Below are 19,585 nucleotides of genomic sequence, written 5' to 3'. Positions count from 1 at the left end.
GAGGGGCCTAGCATTTCAAACAGCATAAACAATGAGAATTTTTTATACATGCATCGTGGTTTAACGTCGGCTGCTCACTCACTGCCCCTCACCCAGAGGGGTAGGGAGGAGAACTGGAAAGGAATGTAAAACTCAAGGGTTGAGGTAAGAACGATTTAGCAGGTAAAGCAAAAGCCGCACACACAAGCAAAGCAAAGCAAGGAATCCATTCACCACTCCCATGGGCAGGCAGGTGTTCGGCCATCCCCGGGGAAGCCGGGCTCCATCACTCATAATGGTTACTCGAGAAGACAAACGCCACAATGCCAGATGTCCCCCCCTTCCTTCTTCTTCCCCCAGTTTATATACTCAGCATGGCGTCATATGGTATGGAATATCCCTTTGGCTAGTTTGGGTCACCTGTCCTGGCTGTGTCCCCTCCCAGTTTCCTGTGTCCCGTCCGGTCCCACCCCCCCCCCAAGCCCTCTCACTGGCAGGGCCCAAGGAACTGAAAAGTCCTTGACTTAGTATAAACATCACCCAGCAACAACTGAAACCTTCAGTGTGCTGTCAGCATTGTTCTCACATCAGAGCCAGAACAGAGCACTGTTCTAGCTACCGAGAAGAAAATTAACCCAGCTGAAACCAGAACAACATGGAAATGATCATCCACTATGTCATCTTAGTGCAGTAGGATGATACATGCATTAAAATGCTGAGTCCAGCTGGACATTTATTCAACATCAGAATTGTTCAAGGGAAATATTTTTCCATTTCTGAAAATCCATTTGTGTCCCGGTTTCAACACTTTCAATGTTCTCTACTGCAAAGCTTTGGATGTTGATCACTGGTAGATTATCAAATGTCTTGTACTTCACTATGATTCCCTAGTAGTGCTGGCAATTAGTATTTTGGCAACACATCTTGCTTTTTTCCTCAAAACAAACTGGACTGGCTTCTGGTGAGGCTTTGTAATGTAACATTCCTTGAACAGGTCTCCTAGGACACTGATGAGATTCCTGAAGCAACACATGCAGAAGCACTTAATAGTAGAAACCTCATTTTGTCCTGTCATTCCCCTCACAAATTAACAGTTTCCCTAGTAAGGTGTTTCCTGCCATTTGCAAGGCTCATCTTCCAGCCCCCATGGTTCATTGCTTTTTTCCTCATTCATTAAGTACCAAGTACTAGAAAGGCCCATGTGTGGGCTTATCAAAATCAAAATTACTATGTATCATCAGTCACCAGCTTACTTGAACTTACTTGGCTCCTCTAAAAGCTATGCTTGCATGAACATCCCTCTGCAGAGGAGTAGTGAACTCCATCTGCATTCCAAAAACAGCTGGTAAAAAAAAAAAAAAACAATAAAAGGATTTTCTTGATGAAAAAGGGAAGTGTCGGAAGGCAAGCACTCTGTAATGCTCAGCTGTGACCTGAAGCCCCTTAGCACACCACAACTGTGCTTTTCAGAGCAGCACAAGTAAAATAAGCTTCAAAAGGAGAAATTCAGAACTGGAAAGGCCTGAAGTGCTCAGAAAAGCCTCTTCCATGATCACCAGTTTCCATGTGCAGAGTTTTGGCTTTGTGGGCCAACTCCTCCAAATTCAGAAAGAGTACAATAAAAACATCCCAGTGAGATACAAAGAAGCAATGTGAACTACCTGAACTATGGAAAACAAAAGAATAGAATTAAAGGGCTACTCTTGTAAAACCATGATTTGCCTTGCCTTTCAAAACTGAAAACTGGCCAAGGAGGGAGATGGTGAACTGATCTCAGTACTTTGTATGGATGATTTTCAGTCAGCAGAAATGGTGGGAGAAATCTCTCAACTGCAGGGAGATTTCCAATAAAATAAAATAACTGTAACTTCTCAATAGTTTCATTCAGAATTTCTTCTTTGTAACAGTTGTGTTTCTCATTCTCAACCACTTCTGGTTTGCTTGTCACAAGGATGCAGTGCTGGCAAGAAAAAAGACAAGGGCAAACACCATCTCTTCCACCTGCCTATGCCTACTGCCTGCCTGCTTTTTGCTGCTGTGACACAGGCAAACTAAGAACTACAAGGATCTCTTACCAGTTTAGAAGTATTCCGGTTAGAAAAGGTGTTCACATTTGCTTTCGAGCTCCCATTCCCCCAAAATCAGGTTTAAAACAGATGTAACCTGTTTTCTTTGCATCTTTAATGGCTTGTTAAGAATAAACACTATCACCCATACCTGTGAATTCTGGGCCAATTACTTCATTTTAAGACAAAAAATAAGAAAATCACAGGACACAAACCCTAAAAAGACTAAGTACAATGAAGATCACCTCCCATTAAATTATGCTGTTAACTACTTGGGTGAGATGATAATATTGTAGATGCTTCCCTGAAAGACACAGGCAGTTTTATGACATTTAGGAACGTTAAAGAGAAACCAGTATTTCGTGTAGCTCTTCATTCCCCTCTACTGGCCGTACTGTAAAATCACCAAGGCTCAAGACCAACGTTTTGACAGACTCCTTAGACAAGCCAGAACAGAAACAGGGTTTCCTTTTTTTTTTTTTTTTTCTTGAACGTTAGAGGTCTGCACCATGCAAAAGCTTCGGGTACCTGTGAGTAGGTGGGTCGGTAATAAGCCACTAGGCAGGAGAAAGTCTTTAGAAGCCAAAGCGATACATGAAACTCCATCTTGCAGCAGTCCTTTGTAAAATGTCACAGTCAGAACAATTTGTGCTATTTCTGACTACAGCTCTTCTAAGCATACTTATGCTATATGTTTAATTATCTACTTGAGGGATCAGTCCTCAACAGTTCGATAACCTTGTGTAGCGTGGCTAATTTGCGTGGCATAAGAAAAGTCACACAACATCAAGGACTCGGTTCTGTGAACAAATCTGTCATGTCCAGATCATGTGCCCATCATCTGGGCACAGAGGAGCAACAGCAAGACATGCATGTATTACCAACAGTACTTCCAAAGTGCCATTCAGTAGCACTTTATGCCCATTTCCAAACCAAAATAGGTTTCTAAAGTAACAGCTCTGAATTTTCATACCTCTGACTTGGATCATTTTGGTGACATTACCCAAGTGTTCATACAGTACAACAAGGTTGCACTCAGAAGTGTCAACACCTTCGTCAGCACAGATGTAGCAGTTAGCAGTTTGCCATCTTTGTTGCTTTTGAATGCATCCAATACACCTTTCTGCATTGGGAGGTTCATATCTACATTACCAAGAAACTGTATCGGGAAAAAACACTGAAGAGTTCCTTGAGCAAGATGCCTGCATTTGCTCTTACTTAAGTGACTAGAAATGAGCATGTCCTCTTGATCTGGAAAAGTACTTTAAGTTTGCACACCCACCTAGCTGTATACTATACCCACTGAGTAGGAATCCTGTTGACATGCCACAGGTATTGTCATCCTGGGAAACAACATTTCAGACACAACACCTAGCTGATCTTTATTAGAGAGACCCATACAGCCTAGTTATTTTAACCCCAAGCTAACTATTAATTTAATCCATGCATAATTAATTTTGGCTGTAGCTTCTGTTCTACCTTAAAATGTCCTTGTTCCACCAAACACAAAATAAGAGAGGGATCTGTAAAAGGAACAGTGAGAATACCACTAGAAGTAATCACAAGAAGCCATGCCAGTGAACAGTTTCTAAACTTCTTTTGAACTAGCAAAAGAATCCTGCAACAAAGGATCACTGACTATTACTGCCACTTCAACCAAAGATTATGGACAAAAAAGGCAAGCATTTCCTTAGAACTGGTTAAAGGTCTTCTAGATATGGAAGAAAGCATAATGCAAACCTGCATGACCTTCCTCCGTTTAAGAGCACAGATGAAGAACACAGGAAAAGTAGAACAAATTTACCAGTGTAGCTGCTGTAGGTCTAGCAACTGGTATTTCTCAGTGCAAACCTGCATGTGTGTTTTTTGATCTCTTTTCCATGACCCATCAACATGTCTGGCTTTATGTGGTAAGTAGAGGGTTTGCGTCTATCCACTTATTCAAAGCCTGGAAAGCAAATCAGGGAGTAAGATCCCTGTCCAGATGATCTAGTTTGGGAGGAGTAGGTAGATCCTGCCCATGCTTGCCTAGGCAGTTAATACTTGTGAGAACCAAAAGCAGAAAAGAAGGTGGAACATGTGCGTCAGGAGGGAACATCTATCAATAGGTGAGAGAGCAGGGGTCACAGCCATGATGTCAGATCAAACCATGCCACAGCTGATTTCCACTTTTCCCACTCTTGCAACTTAAAGGCTGGCTAGAGAGCAAGCAGCATTTCACTGCTAAAAAGTATGCCCTTTTCTCTTATAAAACAACAGGTCACTGAATAATACACCTCTGGGATCCAAAGCAAATAAGTTGCTATTTACAAACTGCACTTCCTCACTGCACAGTGAAAGTAGCACCTTCAGACTGCTCTTAGATAAGAACAAAATTCAGCCAAGCTACAGTAGACTTTTACATCTATAATGGAATGTTGTCAGCTGATGCTTGGTGTTGTTAGTTTGGACTTTATCCCACCTTTTAACTTTCTTCTGGTTTGCAATTCACCCAGCATGTCTATACCCAAGTATAAAATGGGGGTTGGGACTCTCAGCTGATAAAATCTGTTTACAGTAGCCAGAGACTATGATACCTTGCAGTAAATGTTTAAGAGCAACTGAAGGCAGTGATTAGCAGCACACTTCAAGGATGAACTTCTTATGGGAGCAAGATATTGGAAGGGAGAAAAAACATCATCCAGCCTAAATCCTCCATCCTAGGCAAGTATGAAATAGGCCGGTGCATCAGAGAAGTCCAGAGAACATGTGCTTCATGAGGTTTTTTCTTTTTCTTGTTCAAAAACACATGCTAGGGCACAGGTGTCCTTTGGGCTCATAGGAATCCTCTGGGAAACCTATAAATACGTCCTGGTGTGCATTCAGTAATAAAGCAAAGCTACTTAGTTATAACACTGCCACATTGAAGCCAAAAACCTTGCAACACATCTTGTTAAAACTGACTTCAGACCTAAAGTAAAGATCTTGATGGCTCAATGATCAACTATGACGTATAGCAAGAAGTGATGTAAGACACCACCCCTGTAATGTAGTTTTTAGAATGAAAAAAAAAAAACCACCAAAAAACCTCATCCTGTATCAAAGCATCACTGCTTAGGAAGATATAGAAAGATAAATATTTTCTTAGAAAGATCAAATACATGCATATTTTTCTATTTCAAGATCAAAATGGGAACATTCAAATGCGTTTTCACTTCCCATTTTAGAAGCCTTAAAAAGAAACACCTTACAGCTACTAAGGCATTTGCCTTAGCCAAGAGAAAAGTGTGAGTCTGCGTGTTACAGTGGTATGATTCATCCAGGATGCAAGCAAGCTCTTCCAGCTTGGGATTCTCATCTGATTCATCTTTTGAAAGGGCAGTCAGTTCTGGTTCTTTTTCTGGAAGAAAACAGCAGTGTCTTGAACAATTTGCCTTCTTTAATGCAGAAAACAGAATTCTCACCCAAACCTACTTTCAAATTGTACCCACATTCTCTTTAGCATCTATTTTCATTTTCTACACCATTCTTTCGGATCCAAGAAAAAAAAATTATTTAAATGCAAAAAAATCCCCCCGGAAAAAAAATAAATCTGAATCTCTCACATTTCATAGCAAACTGACAGGAGAACCTCTGTGACACACTGTGCACCAGTTCTTGTGAAGGGCACTGCTATTTCTTCTTAGGAAACAACCGACACTAGAGGGCAGACAGCCCAGTGATTTGAAACTGCTGGGTTTGGTTAGAGAACAGTGCACCCTCTTTAACTTTTGATCAGAAGGGTAAAAGGGCCACCTGCTTCTTTCCCAGAAGTCTGGGGTTTGTCCAGGAGCATTGGGCAGAAGGAGGCTAAGCGGTGCACTGGGCAGCGTATGTTGCCTTATCTAATGCTGCCAGCATCCATGACTGTAGGACCATCCCCCTGTTTGTGGGGCACATCCTTACCGACGCTGCTGCCTTATCTCCAAGTTGGGCATGTAAGAACCTACTACAGCATCTAGCTGCAATTACTACTACTTCCTTAGCTCCTGCACTAGAAGCTTGCCATCCCAGAAAGTAAGTTCCCCGCTGCCTACCCTAACACTACATTTGCACCCACACAGACTTAGATCTTCTGAAAAGTGCAAAGTTTCTTCCACAAAGTGCAGAAGAGCAACCACACAACAACTCTGAAGAAAACACTTGGGTCATCCTACCATAAGCCCTCTTCTCCCTTGCAACTGTCACAGGTATTGTGTGAAATAATACCTTGAAATCTGGCTGTCAGTTGCTTCTCTAACTCTGTATATAGTCCATTTTTTCCATTTGTGAAAAATTCCATTAAGTAGGATAAAGCATCTTTGATGTGGATATCTTCACTGATGATGACAGCATCATTGAATTTCTTCCCAGAGAGAGACATACACATTGAAGCCTCATTTTCCATGGGACAGGAGATGAACACAAATTTTATTTAGCTAGATTGAGTATTACAAACCTGTGTTGTTCTTCCATTTGCATGACAACACAAGCATTACAAAGTCTCCTCTACACTATATTGGTTTTAGTATGTTAAGACACAACTCTTAAATGTTACACTTTAGCCTGTGTCAAATAAAATGATGAGGTTCAAAACCTGCTCCTAGGTGAACATACCTGTATCAGAAGGAACAGGATGGCTCCACCTCTGTATGGAATGAAAAAGGACATACACTGACCCACAGGTGTTCAGTGCAAATGAAAAGGTCTCTACAGATGCTGCTTTCCTTCTCCTTATTGCTAGTTGTAATAACCTGCATTTCTTCTGGGTGGCAACTATCCAGTGTTCATATTCCTGTGTTCCAAAATCATTCTTGTTGGTTTGGGACACAGGATCTAGTAAAGAAGGAGGAAACAAACACCTGTTCATCCTGACTAACAAATAACCAGAACAGTTAGCTAGAAGATCACACATTCTTTTAGACATTAATGTTTATTGAGACAATTTTAGATATAATTTAGACATTAAGGTTAGGTCTAAAAAGCCTATGCAGAAAAACACTGTATGACACAATCACAGAGTCACTGAGTCTGAAAGGCATCTGTGGAGATCTTTAGTCCAACCCTCTGCTCAGAGCAGGGTGACCTAGGGCCAGTCACTCAGGATCACATCCAAATGGATTTTGAGTAGTTCCAAGGACAGAGACTCCACAACTTCTTTGGGCTACGTGTTCCAGTGTTTGATCTGCTTTATAGCAAAAAACTTCTTCCTGTTTTTCAACTATTTCTGTTTGGGCACACTGCCTCTTGTCCTGCCTCTTGGAACCATCGGAGTCTGTTTGTCTTCTTCACTCCCTGTGTTTCAACATATACCCAGATGTTAGGTTAAAATTAACGCAGTATAATTCAGCTGAGGATCTGTGTACATACACACACCTGCAGAGTTTAGCATTAAAATTAGAGCTCACTTATCCTATAGGAAGCCTGCAGCACTCAGGAAATTGCATGTGTGTTGCTGCTTGAATTACCAGAGACTCAACAGTAAAGTATTCATTTACTAAATGGTCCATGGTGCTTAAAGGCATATTATCCAAGGGTCTGGTTTTGAGGCAGAGCTAATCACTACCTGTTTGTTGCATACATACTCTATCTGAGCGCTCCACAAAACTTAGTCATCAGGATTCCACAGCAGGGAAGCCAATGGCATTCATGCAAGAGGAACTGTGATGTGGAAACAAGCCTCGGAAGTGTTTCCTTAATTTAGTGTGCAGTTTGAAAATCTCACTTTATTTGTTCTTGGTTGGGGTTTCTTTGATTTTGGTTTGGTTTGGTTTTATTGGTGGGTTTAGTGTGGGGTTTTTTGTTGTTGGGTAGGGTTTTTTGTTTGGTGTGGCTTTTTAATTCTCCCTTCCTGCCCCAGAATATAGTTCACACTCCAATATCTGGAAAGTGTGTCTGGAGGAAATGCAGAAAGTATAGAACTGAGGTAAACAGGCTTAAGACACCCTAGTCGGTTTGCAAAAGCCAGCCTAAGGATAGACAAATTCCTTTAAGTCAGAGCTGGATAGACCAAGGCTGATCCTGAACATAGCCATCCATGCTTTGTACTGCCTGTAGCTCTCCAATTTGTTGATAACAGCCACTTACTGGACACCGCTTAAGAACTCCACAAAAGTGAAAAGATCAATTGATTTCTAAAGGGCTGCAGTATTAGGTGACCCATTCTCTTCTCACAGCCATGCATCTCCCTCTTTGCAAACCGTCACACCACTGCAGCTTCTGAGGCTGCAACCCTACAGACAAGTGTTTCTTTTCTTAGGCAGTCCTATCCTCTCTCTGGTGCTGCAATGCTCCACAGATCCTCCTCCATAAAATTACCTTAAATGTTTTTCAATAGGAAGTCACAGAGATCTGGTAAACAGTGGAAAAAGGGGTACCCAGAGGTATAAAGAGGACAAAATGCTGACCTGAAAAGGTGGACAGGGAACCCCTAGAAACAACTCTGACAGCAAATCAGTAAGGCCACAGAAAATACAAGAAGTGTCAGAGCAGCAAGAGCGAAAGTAAACGTTCACTGAAAGGAAGAAATTACAACATTTAAGAGTAACAATGTAACTGAGGCCCTTCTTGTTTCCCTTAACAGATACAGATTAAGGTACAAGGCTTTTGGAGAAATGCTTAAATAAGAACATACATGCATCTCATCAATGAAATCCAGTTCACTTAGTTTTGAAAGCAAGCTCTTTGGTAGTTTTGTTTCCGATTCTTCAAACATTCAAAATGATTGGACAGTGTCAAAACCGCATCCTTAGCTGCACAAAACACAGGCTGAAATCCACCCAAAAATACTTATGATTATCAAAGTAGTGGCATATAACAGGAAAACAGTTGACTCTTCTACCTGTAATCTTTTATTTAGGAAATACTGGTTGAAGGCAAGTAAAAAGGAAGGAGAAGAAAGGAAGTGGAAAAAGAGTGACTGTTCTAGCAACCATGAGGATTCACACTGATGTAATCAAAGACTGAATCCCAGTTACAGGCATGTTGCAGTATCTTACCCACAGAGTAAATCTTCCTCATCAATGCCTCTGTCTCAGACATCAGACCTGAGATAATGTCTGCAAAGTGATCCTGAACTCACATCTTAACCAGTCTGACAACTACAGGCAAGAAATGGAAGGCGGTTGCCTGAATAACTAAAACATTTCCCCGGGCAGCACAAAACAAATTCTTGTCTAGAAGAATGGTATATATGGTGACCTGTGCAATCATAACAATGTTTATTGTTAATAAGCATTACAGTTGCACAGAAAAAAGCAGCCCCCAAGGCAGAACTGCATAAACCCCAGAGATTATGGATCTCAGCAAAGAGAAAATTTGCCCAAATGGGCCCTGCGCTACTGCAGGGCAATAACGAAGTGCATGTTTAAATTCCTTTCAAGGCAGCAGGAAAAGAAGCTCCAGCTTAGTGTTAAGCTTTTAACTTTACCTGACCAATTTGGATAGCTGCCTTAATTATGGTGCTTTACATCTCACATCAAAACAAAAAGGAAGTGTGCTTACTTTGTGATTCTGGGTTATTTCCAGATCTCTGCAGAGCCTGTTTGCTCTCTCCGACAGTGGATGTGGCCTGTATGTCAAGGTAAGAGCAGAAGGTAGGTATGTGCTCTATTGTTTCCTTGATGCTCCTGGCATTACCACCTACAACACAAGCAGTTAAATCTACAATCTGAGCAAACATATCAATAGCAGTGGTTGCTCCTCTGTCACAAATGAAAAAAAAACCCACAAGAGATGCTGTTATCAACTGCCAAGTTGTCACCATCTTCAAAAACAAGGAAACAAAACAGGCAGCTGAAGTAAACATGACTTCAAGGACTGTATCTCGAGAGCCAAGCCTTGTCCATGCTCCTGCCCCTCCCCAAGGCACTCCAGCTTAGAGTATTCAAACTGAAAATAAATTATCCACACACTGAAATTCATAACCAGCTGTAATTTGTCAGTGCTTGTCATACACAGAAACAACAAATCCACCCCCAGAATTGCCCTCTGCACTCATTCAGAGGAGATGTTTCTCAGATGGACCAGAACCTGTCAGCAGAGGCAGTGGCCCCATTTTGTTGTTGCAGAAGACAGCAACAAAGAGGTGACAAGGAGTTTACTAAAGTTCTGAGGCACATGCTTGCTCCCCAGCCCAGAAATCTCGTTTGCTCTCAAGTACTGCAGTCTCCATCATGCTTGATCAGTGCTTTTTGGCAGCTGCAGGGAAGATGTAACATGGGAAGACAGCCTGGATGTGTCCAAGAAGAGGGAAAACACATCTCACATTTTACCATTTTAATTCACAGGCATTGTTAAATGGGTGTTTGAACCGGATTAACACAAAAGGCTTTGCTGACTGCACTGCAAGATACTCTTCTTCATCATTTCCACCACTGACAGGCTGGGCCTTACCTGAGGCAGCTGGTTTGCAGAGTCGTCAAATTTTTGTTTCAGGTATCTGGTCATTAAAACACATTGTAAGGGTGGTTGCTCGTAGTGTTTTAGCACTCATCAAATACCATCAGAGTGAAGATGGAGAGTGAGCTAAGGAACCCCTCCTCAATGCTATTCACAAGAATATGGGGTGTTAGCACAATGACACCACTGCCTGGTCTAACCTTTTCTACAGAGACTGTAGACTGTTTCACCACTAATTCCTTGAACAGAATAAGAAGAAGAGGCAAAAGATGGGATATGAAAGGCAGGGTGAAAAAAGCTAGAATAATGGACTTTTAAGCAAGCCTGAAGGACAGTGACTAAACTAAAAATATCAGATAGTTGGGGCTGGCAGTTTGACCCACGGAAGCTGAGAAAAAAAACCTGCTGAGGCTAAACAGCTTGATTTTCAACTCACATTAATTAAAATATACTAGGTTTGAGGGGCGATGAATTTGTGCATTTAAGCTGCATTTGTCAGTTCACATATAAGCTGTATTTGGAGATCCTGCCCTTTTTCCCTTTTCTGTATACGTCTGACAGCATGGACTGTTCTCTGTCCAGCAGCCTCATTTTCCTATAGCTATAACGATTCGTATGTGGATGTTCAGTAATCAGTTCCTTCAAAATCAGAAGCTATAGGTTGTTGATACTCCCCTAAGCAATTTTCAGTCCCATCTGAGAGGTGGACCATCATTTTCTGACCAGAGGTTGCAAAACTAAAGGCTTTGGATCCTTCCATGTAGAAAAGAAAGAGACTCTGACATTTGAGAATGGCAAGAGGAATCCCACGGCTGCTGCCTGGGACTGCTTCATCTTTGGAAGCAGGGCTGAAAGGAGTCTCAAGAACACTTCAACCTTTTCCAGAGGCATAGGTACACTTTGGCCATTTCCATAGATGCTGCACAACCAGCCCTTAAACTCTCCAAAAGCAGACTTCAGACTCTCCGGAGTCTACCATGGTAATTTGCCATTCTTACCACTAGGCATCATCCTTATATCAACAAGAAACACTCTTGCCACCAGTAAACCCATTACATTTTGCCCTAGTCCCAGCTGACTTACAGGGCAGTTTATTTATGCAGAGGAAGCCACCAGGTAGAATTACATAAATACCTACTTCTTTCAAAATGCTGCTCAAATACAGTTTTCTGTTGTTCATATGCTGGCACTTTGGTTGCAAGACAGACAATTTTTGCCATTTTTCACAACTTTTCACCGTTGTGAAATGATGTTCGTGAATTGGAAGTGTCACAGAAGTTTTCCCACATGCTTTAAATGAAGAATGTGGAAGGTAAAGCACTGGTATGAAAGGGTGTATTTGTAAGCAGGAACCTGTCTCATCTGGATGCCCTGTTAACAAGGCAAGCTGACAAGGGGGTGTTACACTTCCAGACTCTCTGGGGACAAATTTGAACAAATGCTTGCTACTTACTCAGGTGGACAATCACCTCTTTCTCTCTTACAGTCTCAGTCTGTAAAGACCATGTAGCAGTCACTGGGAAGGAAAATGCATTTGAAGTTTTATTTGAGTTCTTTGAAATCACTGAGTCTATTTCTGCCCTTAGCATAGGCTTCCACATCAAATCAAACTATGTTACAGGCACCAGGCACTCTCAGCTTCCATCCTTGCATCCCCATGAAGGCTTGCTCCTCTCACTTTTCCTTCAGCACTCAGGCTCACTGTGCAGGCCACCCAGAGCTCTTCCGTGCCCCTGCCTCAGCTACCCCACCTGCCTCTCCAAGGCCCAGGGCAGAATCAGGCTAGCAAGATGGAAAACACAGGTAGAGAGAAAGAGCTCATTGATCTCTCTTTTGCTGCTGAACTTTGATCTTCTCAACTCAGTACTAAGCTACTGCAAAAGTTCTCTCTGCTGCTCTGATGTTATGGGCATTGCAGTACAGAAGACAGGGGACTCTCAGTGTAACTCATCCCATTTTTCCTTCAGCCTGCATACCAAATTTTTTAAAGATCTGCAAGGATCAGTGAGTAATTTTAGTTCAAAAATCTGCACCAGGGAGTGAGACAGCAGAAGTCAGCATGTGGAAATCTCAATATAAGCACTGGCGTGCCAAGAGACACGCCTGTCTTGTCAGTCGCTGTGCTGCCCTTGATCATTAAGTTCAGACTAGATTTGGATCTAGTCCTGTAATGAAGATTGCTTTAAATAAACAGCTGGGAAAGTTTGACTCAACCTTTACCCTTCCCTATCCTTCACAGCCCTCTCCAGCACAATCATTTTTTTAAGCAGCATGTTTTCTTACCTGTGAGGGCACATATCCGTGCGTTTCCCCATTGATAGCAGGCTCTGCAAGTTCAGTCTGGTAGCTCTGAGCCTTCTTTGGCCCAGGTGAAGACTGATAGATCTTTTCTAGGAGAGAACCATGTTTTTGTGAAGCATGTGGCAACAGAAACGCATGAAGTACATTGTGCCCCATACAGTTGCTATTTAAAGTGACAGAGCTAGAGAGAGTCCTTGCAGTCTACACAGAGCACTCTGGCAGACAAGCCTTCTCAACAGGACAGAAGCACCAGACAAAAATTTTATGTAAATTCAATGGCATACTTTTGTTACCACTCAGCGTGGTTCCTAAAATGAACTCAATTCAAGGTCTCGGCTGACAACTCTCACCTCAGCTGGTCTTTTCCAACTCAGAAAGAAAACACAGGGCTTATTTTCTCCCAAATATAAACACAGTATTCCTTTTAGCCTTCTGCTCTACAGACTTTTGAAGTTAATACTGTTTTAATTTATGGTCTGGTCAGAGGATTTGCACTTATGGAACAGGAACTAGAAACCACTGGTGGAGCAAAATTTGTCATATGAGACATCACAGCCATTGCACAGACCCTTTGCAGCCACATTCAGTTCTCTAAACTGGCTAATATCAGATCATGTATGAATTAGTTACATCAGAGAAGAGATGCACCAACAACAGTCCGGTGTTTGGAGACCTTTTTGATAATATGGTGACAGAACAACTTTGCACTAGAAATGTGGTAAACGAGGGGCAACCCCTAACATGTGCAATGCTCAGCACAAGATCCCTTAAACATTAAAACAGAAGTCAGAACTAAATCAAGTCAGAGATTCATACTGGTTCCTCAGTACCTTCTTTTGTGGCACACCACATCTGCATTCTTCAGGAGTCTAAGGAAATGGAGAATTCCAGCCACAAACTGTTCTAAGATCCTAAGACTTACCTGAAGCTGAACACAGATTTTCGCTGAGATTATTACTCATTCTGCTTTTTCAGAAAATGTCATTGTGGTTTCAAAGCTGTTCTCAGAGGCATGAGTCATTTCATCAACAACATTTTTGCCATTATCTGTACAATCACCAAAAAAATAGGCATGTTATTGAGCCTTTTGATTTAAAAGTGTTGTATTTTCTGGGATGACAGTGTGAAGGAGTCGGTCGCTAGCATGGAAAGATTATATAAAATGATGATGCACTTTCAAGTGAGATGGATAGCACTGAGAATTTTGGGTTTAAAAGACCTGCATACTCAATGAACATTAATCTATCCCATAAAAATCCAGGAAGATAATAGATTGGGAGGAAGGTTGTATCCTCTGTGTTTACTGACAAGATTACAGATTTAACCCAGACACTAACCACAAGCATGAAAAGGACTTAGGAGTTCAAAGAAGCTTTGTAAATTTAAGACTTTGTCCTCCCTTTCCCTCCACCCCTTGGAAGGACCTAGAAATTCTAAAACTATCTCTAGTCTTTATCTTACATGATAATTAAGAGAGGTTCCAAAGATGTTTGCTAAAATTTTCTTTAGACCTATAATTCTTACCTTCTCAAAGAACCCTCACTGGGCTTTAGATGAACAGTTTCATTGCAAACAGAACACATATCGCCAAGTGCTGCTATGGGAGATGGAGAAAGAGCACACTTGCAACCTAATCCAGCTCCAGAAAGAACACAATATCTGCAATTAACTTCTACTAGCAGCTTCTCTTAACTGTTGGCATTAAAACGCTTCCAATATGGACAACCTTTCTTCAGTAGGCTGGCTTTGGCTTTATTAAGTTGGATGTTAGCAGAAACTACCTCAAAAGACAGTGTTATCTTTAACTTATAAAATATAGCTGTCAACCAAATAGTATGTATAACCATCAGCTACATGAAATAACATCTACATGCATATAAGTATTTTCTTATATATTATTTTTATATAATTATTTATTTATTAACTATGCATATAATTTATATATAATAAAATATCCAGATAAGAAAATACCCACTTTTGACTACAACAATAAAAACATTTCAAAATAAGAAATATTGCTTAAGAAGCCACTTAAAAGTAGCTTGTCCCAGTTGCTAATTAAAAATAATTCAAAAAAACATTTATGGTTTGAGGGAAAGTTACTGTAGGTATAAAGAAATACAGTCCAGTTCACCTAAAATCACTTATCTTTCTTAATTATTTTCTAGTGAAGTACTGTATTCCATTTTAAATTTCCCATGCTGCAGGATACTCATATAGGTATTTTTCAAGTGGGTGAAGGTAGACTCAACAACAAAAGCAAAATCTTATTAGAGGAAATTCTGCATTTTTACAAAATATGAACATAGCCACTTGGTAAATGCTGCTTATCAACTTCTCAAAGAAAAAAGTGTATGATCTCCTCTGGTATATTTGAATTGTATATTCACTTTCTAGAATATACAATTACTAATCATATTTTAAAAGGAAACTTTGCATTTATCTAAAGTCAAGCAACCAAAAAGATGGCAAAAAGTGAAGTACAGTAGAAGGGAGGGAAGAAGATGAAAATCTTATCAGCTTGGTACCTTCAGAGCCTTGTATGCTGTCTGATTCTGTTTACCAAAAAAAAAAGGCATCATTCATAACCATATGGGAGGAAAAATACTCAAAAAATAATTTCTGAGAGTTTGTAGGGTAGTACCTGTATTTCATTTTGTATAAGAGACATTTTAAATTTTAAAGTAAAAAAGTTTTCTATTTTTAAACAAAAATGAGCAATGCAGTCTGATGGTATCTTTTTAAATTAGTCTTATTCCCCTGAAAAAAAAAAAAAAAAGTTACTGTCTGGTAAAAGAATAGGAAATGAGCATCATAAAGACAGTTCACATTTTACCTTCTCTCATATCCCACAGTCCACTTGCATAGTAATATCCTGCATTATCTAGTGCCAGCTGAAGGCTTTTTGGCCAGTTTTCCTTACCGGATTGACAGAGACATTCAGTGGGCCTAGTTATGCCAGTTGCTTTGCTTCTGTATTCACTAATCTGCACACACAAAAGAACAGAAGCTGCTGAGTGATCAAAACCACTATTCTTTGATTGGTATTTTGATTTGTTTTGTCTGATGTTCAGTTGAAAGTTGCATTTCCTTCTCACAGAATAAAAGGTCTCCAATAAAATTCAGTCATTTACCTACCACTGCTGCAATTCTGCCAGCATAGGCGTACACTAAACTCAGCCAGGCTACATCAACAGGTAGGCTATTTGCTTAAATATTCACAAGGTCTGAAACATCACAGAGCTGCTCTGTGAATTTTCATCTGGCAAGGTCCTTTGTAATAAGATGTGTCTGCCATAAACCTGTGAAGGTTAACCAATTAAAAAAAAAATCACAGAATGGCAAAATGCAAAAGTACAAAATTAATGGCAGGCCTGATGTTTCTTCAGATGCAATAGCTTTCCAAATGTTACCTATCTCCATAAAGAAATATCACTTTAAAAATAAAATAGCTGCAAACAGCTCTTCTCAGGAGTCACAAGGAGCATGAACACCTAACAGATTCCTTTACACAGCATCAATAACGTCTTATTTACCAGTTGTAAGTTATGAGTGATGGGTAATACCACTTGTTATCAGTCACAAATAACGACACTGAGCTAGAACTGTGTAACAGTACAGCAGTTTCACATCCAAAGGCAATGAAAATGTTGACAACTTCTGTGACACAGCATTTAGCTAATTACTTCAGACCAGAAGTTTCATTTCACCCTACAATCATCCCTCTGGGTGCTGACAAAACTCAAAGAGCCACGCAGTTTCTAGGGGTTGCCACAGTTAAGGTAATAGACTGTGTCCAATCCAATGACAAGAAGGAATTAATTTAGGCAGCATCTAAATGTCACTTTGCCTACTTCCATCTGTATTTTCAGGAGAATTATTACAGTGTGAATGTTCCAGAAAGGGGTCTATTTCAAAGGCATAGCGAGGCACCCATTTCACTGTATATGTGGCATCTCCCAGAGCCCCTGATGTGTCTTCACAGGAGCCTGGACTCTGCAAAGACATACAGCTGATCGCTGTCCATGCCAAAACCACCCCATCCTGCTTCCCTCCCTGCAGCCCCTCCACACGCCACCTAACCAGCTGAGCACAAGGGGTGAAGAATGAGATATGCAGGTGCAGCATACAGCACTGCTGTAGGAAGCTACAGCCACGCAGCAAAGCCTCCTCTAACCAGAAGAAAGTAAAGCCCCTTCCCAGGGGACCACAGCTGGCCATCCTCCTCACTGAGCAGCCTGACAGATGGGCACAAATTCATCCCACAAGTGAGGCAGCCAGCACTTCTCCACAGCAAAACCAGGCAAATACCGGGGGTTTACCATTAACTGTACCTGCAGGACCTCATCACACTCCCTGTCTATCATGCATGTGCTTATGTGAGGCATGGGTGTTACCGAACCAGTTTCTAGCATTGTTGCTTCTATCTGCTTCAACAGCTGTTGGTACAACTCCAGGTTTTCCAGTCTGAAGTCCCAGTTTTCATTTGCTTCTTCCAGCTCACTGCAACCTTTCAGAAAAATGAATTGTTACTGTGAATTCAATCTCTAGCTAGAATAGGTAGGAACAAGCTGAATAAACACTTTCTCAGCAACACTGGATAAATTAAAATTATTTTGGCCTGTAGCTGACAAAAATCTAGGTGATTCACACATAGTTTTTATAAATTGACTGTTTTCCTTTACAGCACTTTTATGTATGGCAAAAAAAAAACCCACCCCAAACCAATCCATGCCAGAAGAGCAGTAACATTTGCAAAGAGGAAAAGGAGCTTCACAATGTCACAGCTCACTTCATCCAAGCAGCCATGACCATGCCCTTCCTTCTACACACACAATACTTGGATTCTTACAGACTGTGATACTTTTCCACAGGATTCCCCAAAGCACAAGACACTACTCAGAATCACAAGCACCTTTGTCCCCTTTTCTTTTATTTACCAGCCCTTTAAGTTTTAGTCCTGTCCTTGGCTCCATGTTCTTTCAGAAATCCGTATTGTATTGGATTCAAGTCAGTCCCTGACTGAAAGCAGTGCAGATACCTGCAGCCTAGGCAGTCAGCAAACCGCTGAAAATACTGTCCTGGAACAGACAGTGGCAGGGAATCTTATTTAGAGGGATTGTGTGATTTGCTGTGTAAGCTTAAGACATGGAAGAAAGCAGGGCAGGGTCCCAGAGACCTGATACAATAGAACCTACATGTATAGAGGAAAGCTGGCAAATCCTGGTAATTTTACACCTTCACAATTTCTTCTGTCACATTTTGGAAAGGAAATTGCATTAGGACCTCGCACATCCAGCACTGATAGCTACTGAGCGACAATCATCTCATGTATAAACTATTATATGGTTACTCCTTGAAACATAAGACTTTTAAGACCTCTGAATAATTTTTAGAAATCAGTCCCTAATATAAGACTCTGTCCTTGAATGAAGTTATTGCCACCACATGACACCCACGCACCCCCTGAAACCCATTCGGTTTTCTCTTTCAGAGGATTTTACTACCTTCAATTGTATTTGGTGAGAACAACGGCTGCCTTCTTTCGTCCTTATGCCCCCTGAGACAGACGCGCAGCCCCTCAGCGGGGCTTTATGCTGCACCCCGAGGCTTCACGCTGCCCCGTCACTTCCACTGACTTTCCCCACAGCTGCAGTGGTTGCGGCTGCTTCCCGGGCGGCGTTTCCCAGCCTTCAGGGAGCTGTGCGCCCAGCCCCTGCCAGCCTACCTTCTCCTACCGCATCTCACCTGGATGTGGCGAGACCCGGCCGCAGAAGGCCCAGGACAGCGGGGCGGCCCCCGCGCCCCCGCGTAAGGGGGTGCCCCCCAAGCAGAACCCAGCGCTGGCGGCGGGAGCGGACCTGCGGCAGCCGCGCCAGCCCTGCCACCCCGCTGCGGGCTGCACCCAGAAGCAGCGCGGCAGCCGCCGGATCCCGCTCCCCCGCCTCCAGCAAACACCCGAGGCAGGGGAAGCGGGAGGGGGCGGACCAGAAGCGGCGGCGGCGATCGGAAGGTTCCGAGCCGGCAGCGGGAGGGCCGCAGGCGCAGCGCCGGGGGAGGCCGTGGCCGCCGCCCCTCGCCCTCGGGCGGCCCGGCCGTCACGGCGCGCCGGGTGGCGGCGCGGTTCGGGCTGCCCCGCTGTACCGCCTGCAGCGCTGCGGGCCGCCCCTCGCTCCGCCGTAGCGGAACGGCTGGCCTCGCACCGCTCCCGGGGCGCGGCCCCTGCCCGGGCGGCACCGGGGGAGCCGGCGGGGAGCGGGAGGAACGGCCCCCGAGGGCAGGGGCAGCGGGAGAATGGAAACCCAGGGCAGGCCCGGACACCGCGCAGCTGCCCCTGGCGTCTGCCCCGAGCGAAGGAAAAAGGAAAAGGGGGGGGGGGGGGCTGCGGGGTGGGGTTTGGAAGGGCTGTGAGCAGCCGTTTGCGGCTGTCTGCGTGAGGGCGAGCACAGCGAGGTAACAGGGATGGAGTCATCACTCTACCCTCTCTGCCTTTTGCCCCCTGAAAACCCTGAGCTCGTTTTTATGGGCTGTATCCTGGTTTTTAAAAGACTGGAAAAACAATTTCTACAGCAAGGCAAGACCCCTGCATGCTCTGAACAAGTGCTTGCTAAGCTGCTAGCGTTAGTACAGCTTGGGAGCATCAAAATGAAAAGGTCTGTCAGACTGCCCTGTAGCCAGGCAGCCAGCATCAAAGGACATGGCTGGCCCAGAAAGGGGGCCAGCAGGTTGTAGAGCTGGAAGCAGCCACAGTTCAGAACTGCTGCTAAACATGACAACTACATACGCTAACCTTCCTCTAACCATCAACGTATAGGGTGGATGCATCCAGCTGTTTGCAGCTT

General features: G+C 42.7%; 1 protein-coding gene across 1 annotated transcript; it reads right to left on the bottom strand.

Annotated features, from left to right (window-relative positions):
• Nucleotides 1–661: 661 nt before the first annotated feature.
• Nucleotides 662–18,674, bottom strand: RIGI (RNA sensor RIG-I). The gene is given in 27 exon segments (XM_055698311.1): nt 662–737; nt 739–922; nt 925–1,061; nt 1,243–1,321; nt 1,657–1,980; nt 2,914–3,108; nt 3,111–3,188; nt 3,877–3,957; nt 3,960–3,993; nt 5,276–5,424; nt 6,273–6,408; nt 6,722–6,783; nt 6,786–6,878; nt 9,041–9,142; nt 9,546–9,711; nt 10,437–10,496; nt 10,499–10,661; nt 10,663–10,700; nt 11,582–11,659; nt 11,662–11,732; nt 12,726–12,752; nt 12,755–12,832; nt 13,666–13,702; nt 13,705–13,790; nt 15,580–15,730; nt 17,078–17,253; nt 18,492–18,674. Coding segments are annotated over 26 exon segments (2,766 nt in total). The 5' UTR covers nt 17,159–17,253; nt 18,492–18,674.
• Nucleotides 18,675–19,585: the final 911 nt, after the last annotated feature.

Source organism: Falco cherrug, chromosome Z (genome assembly GCF_023634085.1).
Source record: "Falco cherrug isolate bFalChe1 chromosome Z, bFalChe1.pri, whole genome shotgun sequence".
Classification (NCBI taxonomy): Eukaryota; Metazoa; Chordata; class Aves; order Falconiformes; family Falconidae; genus Falco; species Falco cherrug.
The sequence above is the reverse complement of the archived record's forward strand: the minus strand, read 5'-3'. Positions and strand labels throughout refer to the sequence as shown.